This window comes from Gopherus flavomarginatus, chromosome 19 (assembly GCF_025201925.1).
Source record: "Gopherus flavomarginatus isolate rGopFla2 chromosome 19, rGopFla2.mat.asm, whole genome shotgun sequence".
In the NCBI taxonomy this organism is placed as follows: Eukaryota; Metazoa; Chordata; order Testudines; family Testudinidae; genus Gopherus; species Gopherus flavomarginatus.
This window is the reverse complement of record NC_066635.1, coordinates 15,098,135-15,115,129: the sequence shown is the minus strand read 5'-3', so window position 1 is coordinate 15,115,129 and position 16,995 is coordinate 15,098,135. Positions and strand designations below refer to the sequence as shown.

The window sequence follows — 16,995 nt, the reverse complement described above, 5'->3', positions numbered from 1 at the left end:
CGTTAGAGATTGGGATAAATCCTTTAAGTTATGTCAGTTTCACTCAACACTGGGGCAAAGGCAAAAAAGTGCAGATCACACCATGATGCATGTTCTCCTGGGCCTTATGAAGAAAAATAAAGTGTTAATAGAAATAGAGCCAACAATGCCAGGTTAGCTCTACTGGAAGAAGAGAGAAAAATCCTCACCCATTATGACCAAATTTAGGGGCATTACAGTCACTGGATTTGGTGTTTTCCTGTTATTTTGACACACGAGTGATTACTGTGAAGGAAGCTCTATTCTTGCTCTGGTTTGTAATAGATCATGTCCACAGTACATTGTAATGCATAGTCTGATATTCTGCTAGTGCATATTTCTTGCCTAATACGAGAATCTACTAAGCAGTATCTGGCTTGGAACTATGTTGCATTAGATTGGCTTATTCACAGCAGTTCTTTTAAGATAGCAAAGTTGCAGATATCGGGGTGAAATCCTGGTCCTGCTGAAGTCGATAGGATTTTTGCCAGCAATTGTAATGGGACTTCCCTATAGGTCCGGATTCTGTCTGGCACTTACCTGCGTTGACAGTGTATGCAGGAATGTGTAAGGAGCAGGAACACCATAAAGTGACCACCTAACAGCCAAACAGCATTCTGATCCCTGAACCAAATTCTCTGCTGCGGTGAACAAGCACAGCTCCATTGTCTTGGATGGAATTTTGCCCGTTTATACCAATAAAAACTTTGGCCACCCATGGTCAGGCTGCAGCAACACTGCAGTTGGGAGGTAGAATTTCCAGCTCCGTGAAATGTATCTATGCTGTCTTTGGTAGCGCTAACTTACTAAAAATAGCAGGGCGGCTTCGGCTAGCCACAATAACATGCTGCTATTTTTAGTAAGCTAGCCCGATCAAAGCTAGCTCAGGTACATCTGCATATACCTCTGGCATAAACTCCGAGGAAAAAGGAGCCTGTTACCCCAGGCCTGAGATGGACCATGGACTGCTGTGTTCCTGCATTTAGGTAGGTTTTCTAGGATTTGCAACAATTTGCAAATAGCAGGAACATGAGGCCTTTTATATATTTTAGATCCAAAAGGCTGCAGGAACTTTTAATACTTTGTATCTTTTCTGGGGATGGAGGAGAAAAAAATAACGGACATGATTTTTTTTCCCTCTACTTCTTGGTGCTGATTCAATTTTCACCATTAGGAAGTGTTATCTGCACAGACATCACAGGACATCTCCAGGCCTGACAATTCCTAACTGGTGTCAATAAGATGCGAGGCAAGTCACCACGGGAGTCACTTGCTGTTACAAGACCAGAAGTGTTAGTTTGCTCGGGTTGTCACGGCTGGCACTTTTGTGGGTGGAATTTGGGCACTGCTATAAAAATCCTGGGCCTGATTCTCAGCTGGTGTAAATCTATATTGCTCCCTGGAAGCCAGTGGAGTTGTTCTGATTTACATCAGCTGAGGATGAGGCCTTTGTTCCAAATTTTCTAAAGTGCCTGCTAATTTTGGGTGCCACAGCTGTTTGGTGGCAAAGTTGAGGCTTGTTTTTCCGAGAGGACGAACTCTCACAGCTCCAATGGGAGTCAGTGGGCAGGGTCGCCCAGAGGATTCCTGGGGCAAAGCGGGGGAGCGGCACTTGTACTCACCGGGTGGCACTCTGTGCCGTCGTCATCGGGTCCTCACTCATTTCGCGTCTTCAGCAGCACTGAAGGGCCTCCTGCCGCCGAAGACCCAGAACGCCGCCTCTAGCCAGGAAAGGGATTCTTGGCCAAGGTCTGGGGCAAATTGCCCCACTTGCCCTCCCGCCCCTACCCACGGGCGGCCCTGTCAGTGGGACTGGTCTATCTGTAAATGCTGTTCATGGGGTTGCAGGTTCCAGTCCCCATTCTGCCTCCTCCCACCTAGGGTTGCCAGCCCTCCAGGATTTAAGGATTAATCTTGAATTAAAGATTATGTCATGTGATGAAATCTCCAAGAATACCTCCAACCAAAACTGGCAACCCTACTCCCACCTATACTGTTATTCCACCTGCTGCTCTAAGCTAACTGCTGAAGAAAATAGGAATTGCCATGCTGGATAAGACTAGCCCATTATCATGTATTTGACCATGGCTAAGCAGCTGATGCTCTGGAGAAAGTTAAAAAAAAACACCATAGTGAATAACTTTGGGATAAACTGCCAGTAGGGCAAGATTAATTTTCTTATCCTAGGTAGTTTCAGGTTGGTTTATGCTCTGAAGCATGAACGTTTATAGTCCTTATACTTTTTTCTATCTTACCTAGATAATGGTGGATGTTCTAATTAATCATATAACTGTCTAATCCTTTTTTTGAATCCTAGTAAGAGTGTCTCTCAAACTGGGGTTGCTGCTTTTGTAGGGAAAGCCCCTGTTGGGCTGGGCCGGTTTTTTACTTGCCCTGTCCGCAAGTCCAGCTGATCATGGCTCCCACTGGCCGTGGTTCACTGCTCTGGGCCAACGGGGGCTACTGGAAGTGGCACGGGCTGAGGGACATACTGGCCACTTCCAGCAGCTCCCATTGGCCTGCAGTGGCGAACTGCGGCCAGTGGGAGCCGCGATCAGCTGGACCTGTGGGTGGGGCAGGTAAACAAACTGGCCCGGTCCGCCAGGGGCTTTCCCTACACAAGTGGTGATCCCAGTTTGAGAAACACTGTACTAAGCTCTTGGTCTCAGTAATATCTAGTGGCAGTGAGTTCCATGGGTTAGTTATGTGTTGAAAGTGTTTATATCAGTTTTTAAATGTGTTGCCTTTCACTTCCATTGACTGTCCCCTATGAAAAATGGGGCATAGGCTTATTCAATCTACCTTCTTAATCAGGGCCGGATGTAAAGCCCATCAAGTCAATGGAAGTTTTTCCTTTGATTCCAATGGGCTTCCCATCCACCCTTACTTTGTATAATATACCACAGGTTGGCCACTTCACAGCCATTGTTGATGCTTCTTATAAATTAGTTTCAAGAGCTAGACCAGCTGGTATCTTCCCTCCCATCCCTTAAACAGCTACTTCTCCAACGTGTGCAGTCTTCTGAACCAAGGAATGAGATTCAGTGCCTCATTTCGTGGGACTGCAGAACTGCTGCTTCACAGTCACTGCTTCTTTTTATCCTTTCCCTACATAACATCCCATTCTAAAAACAGAGTGTGTTGTTATTGTGGGCCTCATCCTAAGCCCATTGATGTCAATAGGTGTCATCCACTGACTCACATGGGCTTTGGATCAAGCCCTGTTTTCTTTTATTGGGAGAAAGGTTTAGATAATCTCCAAAAATCTTTTAACAGAATGGGGTGTATTTGTGTATACAGCTGTACAAAAAGTCACTTTACAGATGTCTATATCTATATATAGCTGAATTGTGGCTTTTTCTGATGTGAAGGCTCCCTGAAGGGCACCAGTCCTGTTATAGAAACCTTTCAAAGTTTTGGAAATTAACGTAACTGAATGTTTATATCCCAGGAGAACCTGTTACCCAGATTTCCCCCGAATCTCTCATTAGATGCATCTGTCACGGTGTATCATTCAGTTTCATATTATTGCGCTTTGCCATCTTATGGCAGGTTACCATAGAAACTAAGGGCTTGTTATTGCAAAATAAACAGTTGGACATTTTGGCCTAGTTACTGTGGGACTAACCTGGCAGGGATGAAAGTAAACGGAATTAAATCTCAGTTTTTCTGGCTCCCCAGAGTTACATCTGGCACTACCGCTGTATATGACATATAATTGTCTAACTAGAAAGTTGTTGTTTTTTTTAAAAAGAGAGACACAGAGTACTTTTAGCAAGTAATCTACTGTAGATTTCTCAATGTGTATCTTAAAAACATAGAATGTCTGTCATGGTTTTGTTTCCCTGGGGAAGAGTTTCTTAATACAGCTGCTTCCCCCCTACAAATATTATTTGAAGTGTTGTATCTTATATCTATATAGACTCGCTATTGCAGTATCAGGGTGCCTCACTTTCTTCAATGAATGTAGCCTCACAACATCCCTATGAGGTCAGGAAGTGCTATTATTTCAGTTACACAGATGGGGAACAGAGGCACGGAGACATTAAGAGTACATTTGCACTGCAAAAAGACTTCTGTGGCAACGAGTCTCAGAGCCCAGCTCAACCAGTTTTGGCTTGCGGCGTTCCGGCACGGGGCTAAAAATCACAGTGTAGGCATTCCAGTTTGGAATGCCTACATTCTGAAACCTGGCGAGGGGAGTGATCTGCACTGATATTTTGAGCTCCATGGCATGGCCCTGCGAGCCCAGTTGTCCCAGGCCTTGAGACTCACTGCTGCAGGGTTTTTTTGCCGTATAGGAGTAGCTGAAGTGACTTGCTCAGTGTCACACAGGGATCTACAGTGGAGCAAGGAACTGAATCCAGGTCTCTCAAGTCTTTAGGCTAGCACCTTATCCACTGGACCATCCTTCCTTTCAATGGCTGATGGTATTAAATATCCATGTAGCTGAAGGTCAGAGCTGTGTGAATACAGCGGGTGATAAAGATTAGCAAATGTTACTTCAAATAAAACCCACAAGTTTGTTTCGAGAGTAGTTATTATTAAGTATTTTTGTTAGAGTAACTCCCAGAAGCTCCAGCCTCTATTGGAGCCCCCTTGTGTCAGGTGCTGTACAAACACATAGAGAGACAATCCTTCTTCCTAAAAGCTGGCAGTTTAAACAGGCAAGATAGACTCGAGTTCAGGGTAGAGGAGAGGAAAGAAGTGCTAGTGAGCCCATTTTATAGAACGGCAAACTGAGCTGCACTGAGATTAAGTGATTTCTCAAGCTCACCTGGGAAGTCTGTGGCAAAGATGAGAACTGAACTCAGATCTGTGTCCCAGCCCCGGTGCCTTAACTACAAAAATATTCTGTAAGGATAGTTTTCCTTTCGGTATTTGCTAGCCCTTTTATTTGCTCTCTGAAAATATAGGTACAAGGGAATTTTTATCCGAAACTGTTCTTACAGGGTGGAGTCCTGCTTTGTGGTAATAAGTGGGTCTGGAGTGAGGCATAGGCTAGGGCAGGTTCTTTGCACAGCGGTGAATTTAACCCACAGGAGAGACTTGTGAGCAACTGTTTTCATGTGACTTTTCACTCTGTCAGTGTTCCCTGGCCAGCTTTCTGTTGATTTTGGAGTCATTTGGCTAGGCACCACAACCAGCCTCATGTGACTACACTGCAGCCAGAGGGGTGACTGCAACAGGTGTAAACGTGCGCTCGCTCCAATAACAATACACATGACGCTGTGGCAGCACAGGCTAGTTGCTGGAGTGTGTACCCAGGGTCCCAGGCGAGCTTGTGCAGTCCATGAAGCTGTGGCTTCACTGCTCTTGTTGTTCAAGGTAGCAACGTTAAATAAAGATCAGCTATATCTCTGATCGCAGGCTACCAATAACCATACAAACTGCAAATATCCGAAGCAGTGAGTAACCCGTAAGAACCACCCATAGGCTGAAATATGTTTCCATAAAACCTTTCTATGTACTTCTATGCTCCCTTTCTTCCCACTGGCAAACATTCATAACCGCACTGTGAAACAGAGAAAAATTATTATCCCCACTTACAGCTGGGGCATCAAGGCCTGGACTGGATGCCTCACATAACATTTGTGGCAGAGCCAGGAATTAAACCCAGGTGTCCTGGATCCTTGAGTTTTAGTCACAGGACCACCCTTCCTGTCTTACCCCTTTGCCTGATAACTCTCTGAATGATGAGGATATTGTTAAAAATAAAAAGCTACTTGTGGATAACTGGTGGGGGGGCTGAAGGAAGGTGGCGATCTGAATTAGTTTTATAGATTCTGTTCCCTGAGAACAGTAAAGGTTCGAGCTGAATGAAACTGGAATTTCTGCCCTGTGGGAAATTCCAAGTTTTCTAAATTTTGTTTCATTCTATTTTGGAATGAACCGTCAAACTTTGGAATTTTCCATGAAAGGGAATATTCTGATTTGGAAACATCAAAACACTTCTCCAATCATTTGGAAACCTCCAATCAGTCAGAAATGTCATTGAAATGGACACATGCCTGCTACGCATTTCAGATCCAAGGAATCAGTGTATTTCCACAGAAAACTGTTCCATTGAAAATTTTTCAACCAGCATTAGCAGAGATGCAGGACTGGATTAAAGACTCTGACAAGACTTCCCTTACAGAATTGTGTCATCGTAATTTCTCTTATCGATGAATTGGCAGACTCAATTTCTCTCTCTTCTCAAGGTGGTAGTTGTTGCTATCACTCTATTTAACTTGCAAACTCTATTCCAGGGGTAGTCAATAACTTTTTGTCAAGGTACAAATTTCTTGGTCAAGATATAGTCAAGGTCCAACCTGCAGAGAAACATTTTTCACACCACAATAATGATAATAAATAAAAAGATTTTGGGGTCCGTTCAAAAACATCTGGTGGTCCGGATTTGGCCTGTTGACTACCTCTGCCCTGGTCCATTAACTGCCTTTGAGCTAATTTCTTTAGAGTGCTCTTTCACTCATTTCATTTAGCATTCGTTGCCATAGCACTGGTCATGATGAACTCATTCAAGACTATGTGGGCAAAAATACTAGAACTTGGCCAAGAAGCTGCTGGGCTTAGTTCTCTGCTCTCTTATGCCAGTTTTACACAATTGAAGGGACTCACACTGGTGCCAAATCAGAGAAAGGAGTGGAAAATCAGGCCCCCAGTACAGATCTGGATCCACGTTAGGTTTAAGACTATGGGAGAGAATTTCAAAGGCACAAATGGCAGGTAGGTTTCTATTGACCATCAGTGGGCATTAGGTGCCTAGCTGGTATTTGTGCCTTAGAAAATCTCCCCTTGTGCTAAAATAATCAAACTTGGGTCCCTCAAGCTAGACATCTAAATAAAAGTGGTTTGATTGTCCATTCCCATTAATGTATCATGGCTAACCCACATTGTGAGTGCTCAACACCTTTAAAATACTCCTCTTTTATATAGGTAAATAGATACGGATTTAGGTACTCCCGTTTGAAAATAGCAACCCACATCCATTGCACACTGGGAGTTTCCAGTGGAAACCTCTGAAACTGAGGGAGTGACAATGACACGTCCAGGTGCGTGGAGACCCGGTCTTCAGTTGCAGGTAAAGATCGCTAAGTCCTTTATTTAAAGCAGAATAGGCACTGTCTGCACCAAGGAGCCCCAGTGGAGAGCTTGCACCAGGTGCTACCCCCAAGGAAAAAAGACATATTGCAACTCAAGTTATTCACTGACCACCTACAGTGATCAACAATGTGTTACTACATCCTGTGCTACAGTTATTTCCATTTCCACTGTGGATAAATGTTGACTTTTTAATAATGATCACTCCTCTGAATGTGGCTTTCTTTGTATGCTAAACACACTGGACCACACTGATACATGACACTGATCTGTGCTAAAAGTATTTGGTGGAGCTACTCGGATTTACTCCAGTGCGACTAAAATCAAAATCTGTTCCACTGTGCATAATGTTCGTGTTGTCAAGAGAGAGAGATGAACAAACACTGCTCAGTCAACAGATAATGCCAGATGGAGAAAAAAGTTGTCGCAATGGTGTTGTCATAGAAACATAAGTCTGTTTATCTAACTCTTGGTCATCCCAGCAGTGTAAATCACCTGAAATGAAATTTACCTGCAGCACACACTAGTTACGGGCTCTATTTTGATACCCTTTAGTTGGATTCCCAAAGAGAGTAGCCCACATTATGGTACAGTGAGGCATTTATAATTGACTTGGGTCAGAATCTTTCCAAGCTACAAGATTTTTTATAAAATGTTTTTGTCACAGGTTAGATATTTATATTTAAAAACAAACCTTAACTTAAAAGTTTACAGAATTGAAAAAAATCAGAGGGGCCTAATTTTCTCCTCTCTGGACTGTACTTCTTTCTTCGAAGGCTGGATAATTAGGAAAAGTGTTGAGATGGATCCTCTTCTTTTGCAGGAAACAGGAGCTGTTAAACAACGCAGATGTGACTATTCCAGATCGGCCTTTATCCCCTCCACTCACTGCCCCAGCAACCATGAAGGTAGGTTACGTACATTATATGCTACGGATTGCGTTCTTTACATTTTATTCTTGTTCTGCTTTACAAAGTGCATGCTGCATCCCGTAGTGTGGGTGCAATATCTCTTAGCGGACTGGTGAAAAGAATTGTATGGTACATACACGGCCCGGCTTAAAGTGATTGTTTTGAAACTGAAGCTAGTTAATATCAATGTTTAAAAATAGCAGCTGTGTGTCTCAGGTGTTCCTGAGTGGATTCTGGAGTGGAGCCGGAAGATTGTTCTGCTGCCATCAGCTAGAGTGGAGTGTGGCTGCAAAAGTCTATGGGCTACATTGTCCTATGCCTCAGGCAGTCATTGACACCAGTGCAAAGCAGCTGTCAAATGATACTAAATCAGAAGAGTGGTGGCACTCTGGGCCCACTCTGCCTGAGTGACTGCACATGCTGCAGGGTAAAGAAGCATCCAATCCTTTGTCTTAAAAATTGTTCCTGTCTTGTTATAACCTGGGGGTCTGCTGCCAAAGTGGCCATTTTTATTTATGATTTGTGTGCCCGGTGCTGTACATAGGAGATGCAGCCCATGCCCTAAGGAGCTTATTTTCGAAGGGCTAGATTTTAGTCCTCGAAAGGAGCTAGGGCAGAAGTGGACTCTCTCCCATTCTCCTTTGTAGAGGCTGGGGAATGCAGGCCAGGCTCCTTCTTATAACCCCTGCGGATGTTGCCAAAAAGGAATGGGGAGGGGTGGAAAGAGAGTCAGTGCCTGTCTGGACACCCTCCAACCACCACCATCCAGCATCAGTTAGTGGAAATGGAAACATGGCCTGCCCTAACTCAACGCCCATTGAATTCAATCAGCAAGGTGTATGTCTGCTTGCACGTGAACACACTCCTAGCTCACAGGGATGTCCCAAGGAATAATTTGCTAATGCTTTGAAAGGGTTGAGTGCTATGTAAGAGCTAAGCATTATTATTTTATGAAATGCAAAGCCCTTGAAAATGGAGGCTTATGCACTTTGGTTTTAAATTGTCAAAATGGTCAATTCCTGTGTTTAAAAACCCTCCAATGCTATTGTGTTTTGAAGTTTCGCTCTCTCTAAAAAAGGCATTTCCTTTTGTACCCCCTCCCCCAGTCCCCAAATAAAAACAACAACAACCCCCCCCCCGATGACAATGGGCCAAATCTTTGTTGTTTGTAAATGTTTGTCAAACTAAATGTTTGTCAGTGGAGCTGTATCTGTTAACAGCAGCTGATAATTTGACCATAGCCTTTTGAGATTTTGCATTGAGCTTTTTTGGCAAATCAGTGTGCATCCCCAAATTCCAAAGCTCCAGAGTTTTGCATGTTTTTTTTATGTGAAAAGGGCCATTTCCTGGAAATTCTAGGTTGTAAGATGACCTGAAATGAAAGGATGATAATATTTGACAATTTCCCCTTCCCCACAGCCCCTCAAACAAACAAAAAAAGAAATTATTCATTGCTTTTGCATAGCACAGCTGGGTTCAGCTAGAATTTGCCCTTCTCTCCTGCTTTGTTTTGATATATTCATAACAGGAATGAGCCCTGATGTATAAATAAAGAGAAGACCTGCCTTCCCATAGGATCCCATTTGTCCCAGAAGGATCTGTGGAGTAACTCTCAGCCCTTGCAGGCTAATCCTCGTGAGAGGGTTTAACACGATTTTCAATGAGAGCGCCTGCCAGGCAAGCTCTAAATGGTGTTCTTTACGTTGCAGTGATCAGTGTAATATTGTCAGGGCCACGCACAGTTTTGTATTAGCTGTTTTGCACTGTTTCCAGAACAATGTGTTCTTTTTTTTGGTAACGTAGTGATAATTAAGGTTCAGGCAATACCACTTGTAGCCTGAGTTTGGCAGAAGAAAGAGACACAGATGGTCAGATTCCCATCTCACTGCTGCTTTACAGCAGTGTAATTCCATTGGATCTGGCTCATAGTATATTCTCCTCAATCACACCACTTCTTCAGACCCATTTTGCCTGCCCATAAGAAAACATTTTGTGCATCCATATTATTTAGATGTATGCATCTACATATCTATGCAATTCTCTATATTTTGAGGATGCTGTGCTGTCCTTTGGAGCAGGATCCTATAGCTCTGCAGGGAATTCTGACATTGATTTCAATAGGGTTAAAATAATAATCAGACCTAGCTCTTATATAGCACTTTTCATCCATAGGTGTCAAAGTGCTTTAGAAAGGATGTTGACATTCCTCATTTTACAGATTGGGAAACTGCTGTGAAGTGACTTGCCCAAGGTAACCCAGCAAGGCAGTGGAGGAGCCAGGAATTGACCCCAGGTTTCCTGAGTAGCAGTCTAGTGTTCTGTCCACTAGGCAACACTGCCTCCTGTGAGTTAGGTGCGTGCCCTCACTGTGTATTGATTGTTATCTCCCCACCCTCATCCTCCTGCGACATTCCCACTTCTACTTATTTTATTGTCCCTTTGTTCCATCTTGTCTCAGACTAGATTGCAAGCAGGGGCCCACTTGGGTGCTGTAAAAGAATAACTAATTATCAATGAGGAGAGAATTGAGAGTCTCAGTAGCCACAGGGAAATGAATTCTGGAGGTATTGGCACATTTTTGCCATGCAATTCCCCCCCGCCCCAGATTTCTCCCTGCTCTCATCATATTAAGGCGGGGATCATGTGATCAACTTAAGATTGTTTTAAGGCAAGCTTGCTATGTCTATCATGAGGGCAGAGAGGTGCTAACTAGGTCAGCTGCATGTAGCTCAAGGGAACAGCTGTTTGTGGGTGGCTTTTTCCCCATCCCCAGGCTTTCTTGCCTGTAGAACCGGCACTTCCGTTGAAGCTGAGCCCTTCTGCTTGCCTGGAAGACGTTAACGAGAAGAAAACTAATTACACAACCTGTTCAGAGCGCTGAATGCAAGATGAATGCATTTTAATATACTAAGGAGGGATTGCTTGCCAGCTGTCCTCGATGCTGAGTGTTGGGAAGGTGTGCCTGTTGATTCTTTGGAGTTGGTTTTAGAAAGTGAGTGTCTGTCACTACTTCCCTGGTGTTGCCAAGTGGTTAGGGCAGAGGATTGGGTGTCAGGCTTTCTGGTGGGTGTTTCTCACTCTGCCAGTGACTTATCATTTGACCTTAAGCAAATGGCAGGCTAGGAGGCGGCATTTGTGGCACATCCCTGAGCCAAGAGCAGTGCAGAGCTGCCCTAAACCAGGAGGGGCACTGGGAAAATTATCATTCAGGCCCAAGGCAGGGGATGCATTTGGCAAGTTCGTTTGATCTTCTGCAGTCTGAACCCCACAAGTGCCATATCTGTGTAACTCCACTGCAGTCATTGAAGCAATTCTATCCAGGTGAGAAGGGTGCCTCCATTTACTTGACTGTGAAATGGGTGTAATAGCACCTCCCCAGGGTCTTGAGAATGAATCAATAGAAAAGTGGTTAGAGATCATAAGATGAGAAGAAAGATGTTCCAGTGTTTAGGGTACTAAGCTAGGGCTCAGGAGACCTGAATTCAAGTCCCCGCTCTGCCACAGACTGCCTGTGCGACCTTTGGCAAGTCACTTAAACTCTCTGTCTCTCAGTTCCTGCACTGCCCGGCCTTGCGGGGCTGTGACGGGGATTACTACATTAAAGACTGTGGTATGCTCGAATACTATGTAATGGGAGTCATATAAGTACATAGATAATACATACATAGAAAGTACCAATAACATTCTCTATGGAAGATTGTGGTACTAGGGACATAGGAATTACCATATTGGATGATTATTTATGTATTTACTAATTGTATTGCATTAGTGCTTAGGAGTGCCAGTCATGGACCAGGATCACAATTTGTGCTAGGTGCTGTACAAACACAAAACAAAAGATGATCCCTGCTCCAAAGATCTTACAATCTAAAGATCAGACCCAGGGTTCATTTAGCCCAATATCCTGCCACAGGCAGTGGCCGTCACCAGATACTTTACAGGAAGCTGTAAGAACCCCACAGTAGATAGATGTAGGATAATCTGGCTTCTCTTAGTTTTTCCAGAGGCCACTGAGTTAAGAGATGGAACCATCTTCTTGTTCTCTTGCCTTTGGCAGCCCGGCTCATTAAAATGATGTTCACATCCATAGCATCCCTAGCACCGAGCTGCACTGTAAACATGCCATTTTAAAAAAAATCAGTTGATATATGTTTTTATAAAACCGAGGAAGCGGAGGGAAGCCATTCATCAATAATTATGACCTGGATGTGTCATCAAGCCGTTAATGAGTAACCAGCATTTAGTTTGGGAGAACGGAGTGTTTGCACAGATTTAGGTTCCCAGGCTCCAGCTGGCCAAGGAAGGTCGAACAAAATGGCAGAGAGGCTCTTTGTTCCTTTTGAATGAGAGCAGGGTCGGGGAGGGGAAGAGGCATCCTGGTGTTCCAAACAATATGGAAAGACACTAGCTTGGTGGAATGACAGGGGAGAGGATTAGGCGCGTGAGGGGAGCTCACTGGTGCCTATGCAGTTCTTTTCTCAACCAGGCACAAAAATTTCTTAAGTGGCAAGCGCTGAGCCCTACCACTCACTCTAACACAAGATGGTTGGGGCCTGATCTAAAGTGTCACATGGAGATGGTCATGCAAGAGGGGAGGAAGGAGCCGAACAGGAAACCTTCCCCTAACCATGCAAGGCCCAATAGCAATCTCTTTCATTTGGGGAGCACTAGGAAGCTAATGACACCTCCAAAATGCTCCATTTGTTATGGATGGCGCAGCATGTACTTGTACATGTACAGTGGTGGGCACTGAAGAGTCTGGGGGAGATTATGCCTGCCCAAGGCCTAACCTCCTTGGAGCTCTTCCTGGGGGCAGGATGGCTCTGCATGATCCCTGCGCAGGGCTGTAACATAAATACTACAATCTAGCCCCCATTATTTCGTTTCCATTAGTTGAAACAATAAGCATGCCTACACGGGAGCAGAGCTCTTTAGAAATCCATCCCCAATTCTGGGTGCTGAGCCCTTTTGAGAATCTGCCACACATCCAGGAAAAGACAGCATGGTCTAATGGTCTGAATACACGGAAAGCAAGGCACCCCTGAGTTTTAACGTTGGCTCTGATGCAGGCTCCTTCTGTAGCTGTGGGCAAGTAAATTCACCCTTTTGCTTCCCTGTCTGTAAAAAGAAGGATGGTAGTAACACTGACCTAATGTGAGGGTCTTGTGGAAATTACTTAATGTTAAGATAGTCTGGAGGTGAAACATACTATAAAAAAGTGATGCTCTGTATAGGATAGCTACAGCATGGAAAACACAGTCATGTGACCCATCCCTCCTATTGTTATGGTAACTTGTCCTCATTCAGATACATGGAGTGACATTCACCACTGAGCAGAAAGTTACAGTAAGTTCTACGTTAGCCTCATTTTAAGGACTTGGTGGTGTCTAAACTTTGTATTTCTTCCTCTGTAGAGGGGAAGACTTCACCCTTTGAAAATAAGAAAAGGCCATTTAAAAACCTCTTCCTGGATATTTATTTTTTTGTGGCAAAATAACATATTCACATGCCAGTTTGCCAAACTGTTGTTTAACTAAAGTGATTCAGCTGAAAGAGGTCAACCAGGCGTGAAGATCAAAACAACATGCTGAGCTGCTACCAGGACAATGAAGATATATGGTTTCTTTGCTCTGCAGAGAGCCCAGCTAACTTCTAGAGAGTGACCTCTGTTGGTTAAATTTATAACCAATTGTAAACAGATCTGTTTGTTTATGTTCCCTGAGCATGAAGCAAAGTCAGTAATTTTTATATTGACACCCGGCAGTCTGAAAAATGCAGAGGAGAGCTAAGAATTAAAGCAGCTGAAGGAGAAAGTGAAGCTTGGTAGTTAGTTAAAGGAGAGAGAGAATTCAGTCTTGCTCCTGTTTGGCTTCATGCTACTCCTGATCAGAGAGTGTTTAACACAGTGGTTCTCAACCTTTCCAGACTGCTGTACCCCTTTCAGGAGTCTGATTTGTCTTTCTTACCCCAAGTTTCACCTCAGTTAAAAACTACTTGCTTACAAAATCAGATATAGAAATACAAAAGTGTCACCGCATACTCTTACTGAAAAATTGCCGACTTTCTTCATTTTACCATATAATTATAAAATAAATTGATTAAATATAGTACTTACATGTCAGTGTATAGTACATAAAAGTGTATAAACATGTCATTGTCTGTATGAAATTTTAGTTTGTACTGACTTTGGCAGCACTTTTTATGTAGCCTGTTGTAAAACTAGGCAAATATCTAGATGAGCTGATGTACCCCAGGGGATCACGTACCCCTGGTTGAGAACCGATGGTTTAACATGTTGGATTATGTGTGAGGGTTTAGCATCATTTTCCCGCCCCCCCAAATGTTCTTCAAAGCAAAGTGCAGAGGCTTCAAACACTCTTAGAATACAGTTTCACGTCAAACCAGGGTCCTAGAGAAGTTTTTAGATCTCACGTGACTTGAGTAATTGACAAAAGTGACCATCTGCTGGCTGCTCAGAGGTCTGTCAGCTTGTGGCCTCAGTCTAGATCCCAGCAGACAAGTGTGTATATCCCCGAAAGCACCATCCCTGGGACAATCTACACTGCAGAATGCCCCCTTCCCCTGGTAGCAAGTCTCAGAGCCTGGGACACTGATTCAGGCTCATGCTACAAGGCTAAAAGTAGTAGTGTGAAGTTCCTGCTTAGGCTGGAGTACAGGCTCTGAAACCCAGCGAAAGGGAGGATCTCATCTCAAAGAGCAGGCTCCATGCCCAGCAGGAACCTCTACACTGCTATTTGTAGCCCCACAGCACAAATGCCGCAAGCCCGAGTCTGTGACCTGAGCTCTGAGACTTGCTGCGCATTTTGGATTTGCAATGTAGCTGTACCCAAAGTCACCCTTTCTTTCGCAAGCTCAGTATAACCCACTGTGAGTGTGTGGCACAGATCCTTTTCTGTGCCCGATCCACAGAGGTTATACAGCTCCAGCAGCAGAAGCTTGGTACTTAAGTTGACGCCGTAGCAGCTTGAGCTTGTACTCTGGAGGTCCCTGGTTCAACCCCAGGTGCGTTATCTATGACAGCATCAGCCGAGAGGGCAAGCTGTAACTTTGCAATGAGACTACACGCACTCCCCCCGAACAGGGGATAGGCAATTTGCTGGGGTGACATGGGGGAAGTTCCTGAGTGGGAGCTCTGCCCACTCCCTGTTCTGCAGGTGAAGAGAAGCCTTCAGTCTCTAGGCGCTACCTTTCACAAGCACGACCGTTCATTTGGACAGAAGTAAATACATCTGCAGAATTGTCATGCAGGCTCCTAACTGGCTGCTCAATGTGTGACTGATTCAAGAGCAAAAACACAATCAAGTAGCTGAAGACAAGAAGAACATGCACAAAAGAATCTTGATGAATACTCAGGGTTTCTGAAAGCTGTCCTTAGTTCTCCTTTTCCATCAATGTTTCCTTTACAAGGGGCAAGGAACTGAATTCTTGCTGTTTGGGGGCAATAATCTAATTTTCCAGAAGTTTTGCTGCAAAAGGACTAAAATAATTTGTCATTGGTAAATAGGGTGACCAGACAGCAAGTGTGAAAAATCAGGATGGGGTGGGGGGTAATAGGTGCCTAAATAAGACCAATCCCCAAATATCGGGACATCTGGTCACCCTATTGGTAAAGTTCCATTGGAAAGCTTGAGTTAAAACCAAGCAAAATATGGCAACGCTAATGTTATTATTTAGTAAGTATACTATGATAGTGCCTGGATGGGATCAGGGCCGCATTGTGCCAGACACTATACAAATAAAGGCTCCAGCGCTGGAATGAGCTTTCCAGAGTCACAGGGTTCGCCAGTGTGAACCTCCCTGCAGGTTCAAGGTATGGGCACTGAGCCAGAATTAACTGTGAAATGTTACAACAGCTGGTGGGCAGAAAAGTATCCACATCCCCCCTGCCACGCCACCCTCCAAATAATCACTTTTTGATGTAATACATTTTCAGTGGGAAATACCTACTTTTTATCAATATTTTCAGATTTTTGTCAACAGAACAAAACAAACATTTTCTTTGGCTTCCAACAAGCACGTTTTAAATTGTCTAAAACAATTTTTAAAAGTGTTGAAAACTCAAAAACTTCAGTACAGATGTTCATTGAAAACTTAATTTTCTTCTAAAATATTCCCAGAAAATGAAATAATGTGTCTGACCATCTTTGGCACTGAACTGAGTTATTCAGAGTTTTGGATAAGGATGGTCTGTTTTTCAGAGTCTGCAGCTGTCTCAGTTCCACCCTATTCTTTACAGTACTGAAACTGACAGTTTCTGACCCAATTTGACCGCCAGTGCAGTCAGCGGAAACAGCCTGTTGATTTCAGTGAGTGTTGAACTGGGCCCTTAATATATGGCATAGTAAAAGGGATGCTTTACATTAAATCCAATATTACTGGTAATTAAAGCAAGGAATAATCCACAGCGTATAAGTATGTTTAATTTGGCCTCTTTTCTTTCTTGACACATATCCAGAAACAGATCATGATTTTGTTACATTTATTTGTGGGTCAACCTCATTTGATTGACATCTTTTACTCTCTGGCGTCATAGCATATGTTTGAAATTTGCAAAGTGTTGCTTCCCTGTGATTGGTTAGATAAATCATAGAATATCAGAGGTGGAAGGGACCTCAGGAGGTCATCTAATCCAACCTGCTGCTGCCCAAAGCAGGACCACTCCCCAGATCCCTAAGTGGCTCTCTCAAGGATTGAACTCACAATCTTGGGTTTAGCAGGCCAATGCTCAAACCACTGAGCTATCCCTCCCTCCAATTTCAGGTGGCATCCTTGGAGCTGAAGAGCCATCCACAAATTCACTTCTTGACCCTTCCCTTCGTGTGGCAGAGAGGGACTGACCATCATGTGGTATTTCCCCCTGTTACTTAAATGGCTAAGCTTGCAAAGTGCTTCCAGTGTGAATTTTGACATTAGTTTATTGTGAATATTTATGCTAGTAAAA

At 43.8% G+C, this 16,995-nt stretch overlaps 1 protein-coding gene across 9 annotated transcripts in view; it reads left to right on the top strand.

Annotated features, from left to right (window-relative positions):
- The window catches only part of RAP1GAP2 (RAP1 GTPase activating protein 2), a 322,912-nt gene that overhangs the window by 226,975 nt on the left and 78,942 nt on the right, over positions 1–16,995 (top strand). For all 9 annotated transcript variants that reach the window (XM_050929146.1, XM_050929154.1, XM_050929149.1 and 6 more), the window contains one exon: positions 7,946–8,030. In XM_050929146.1, coding sequence (XP_050785103.1) covers positions 7,946–8,030 — 85 coding nt within the window. The remainder of the gene's footprint in view (positions 1–7,945; positions 8,031–16,995) is intronic.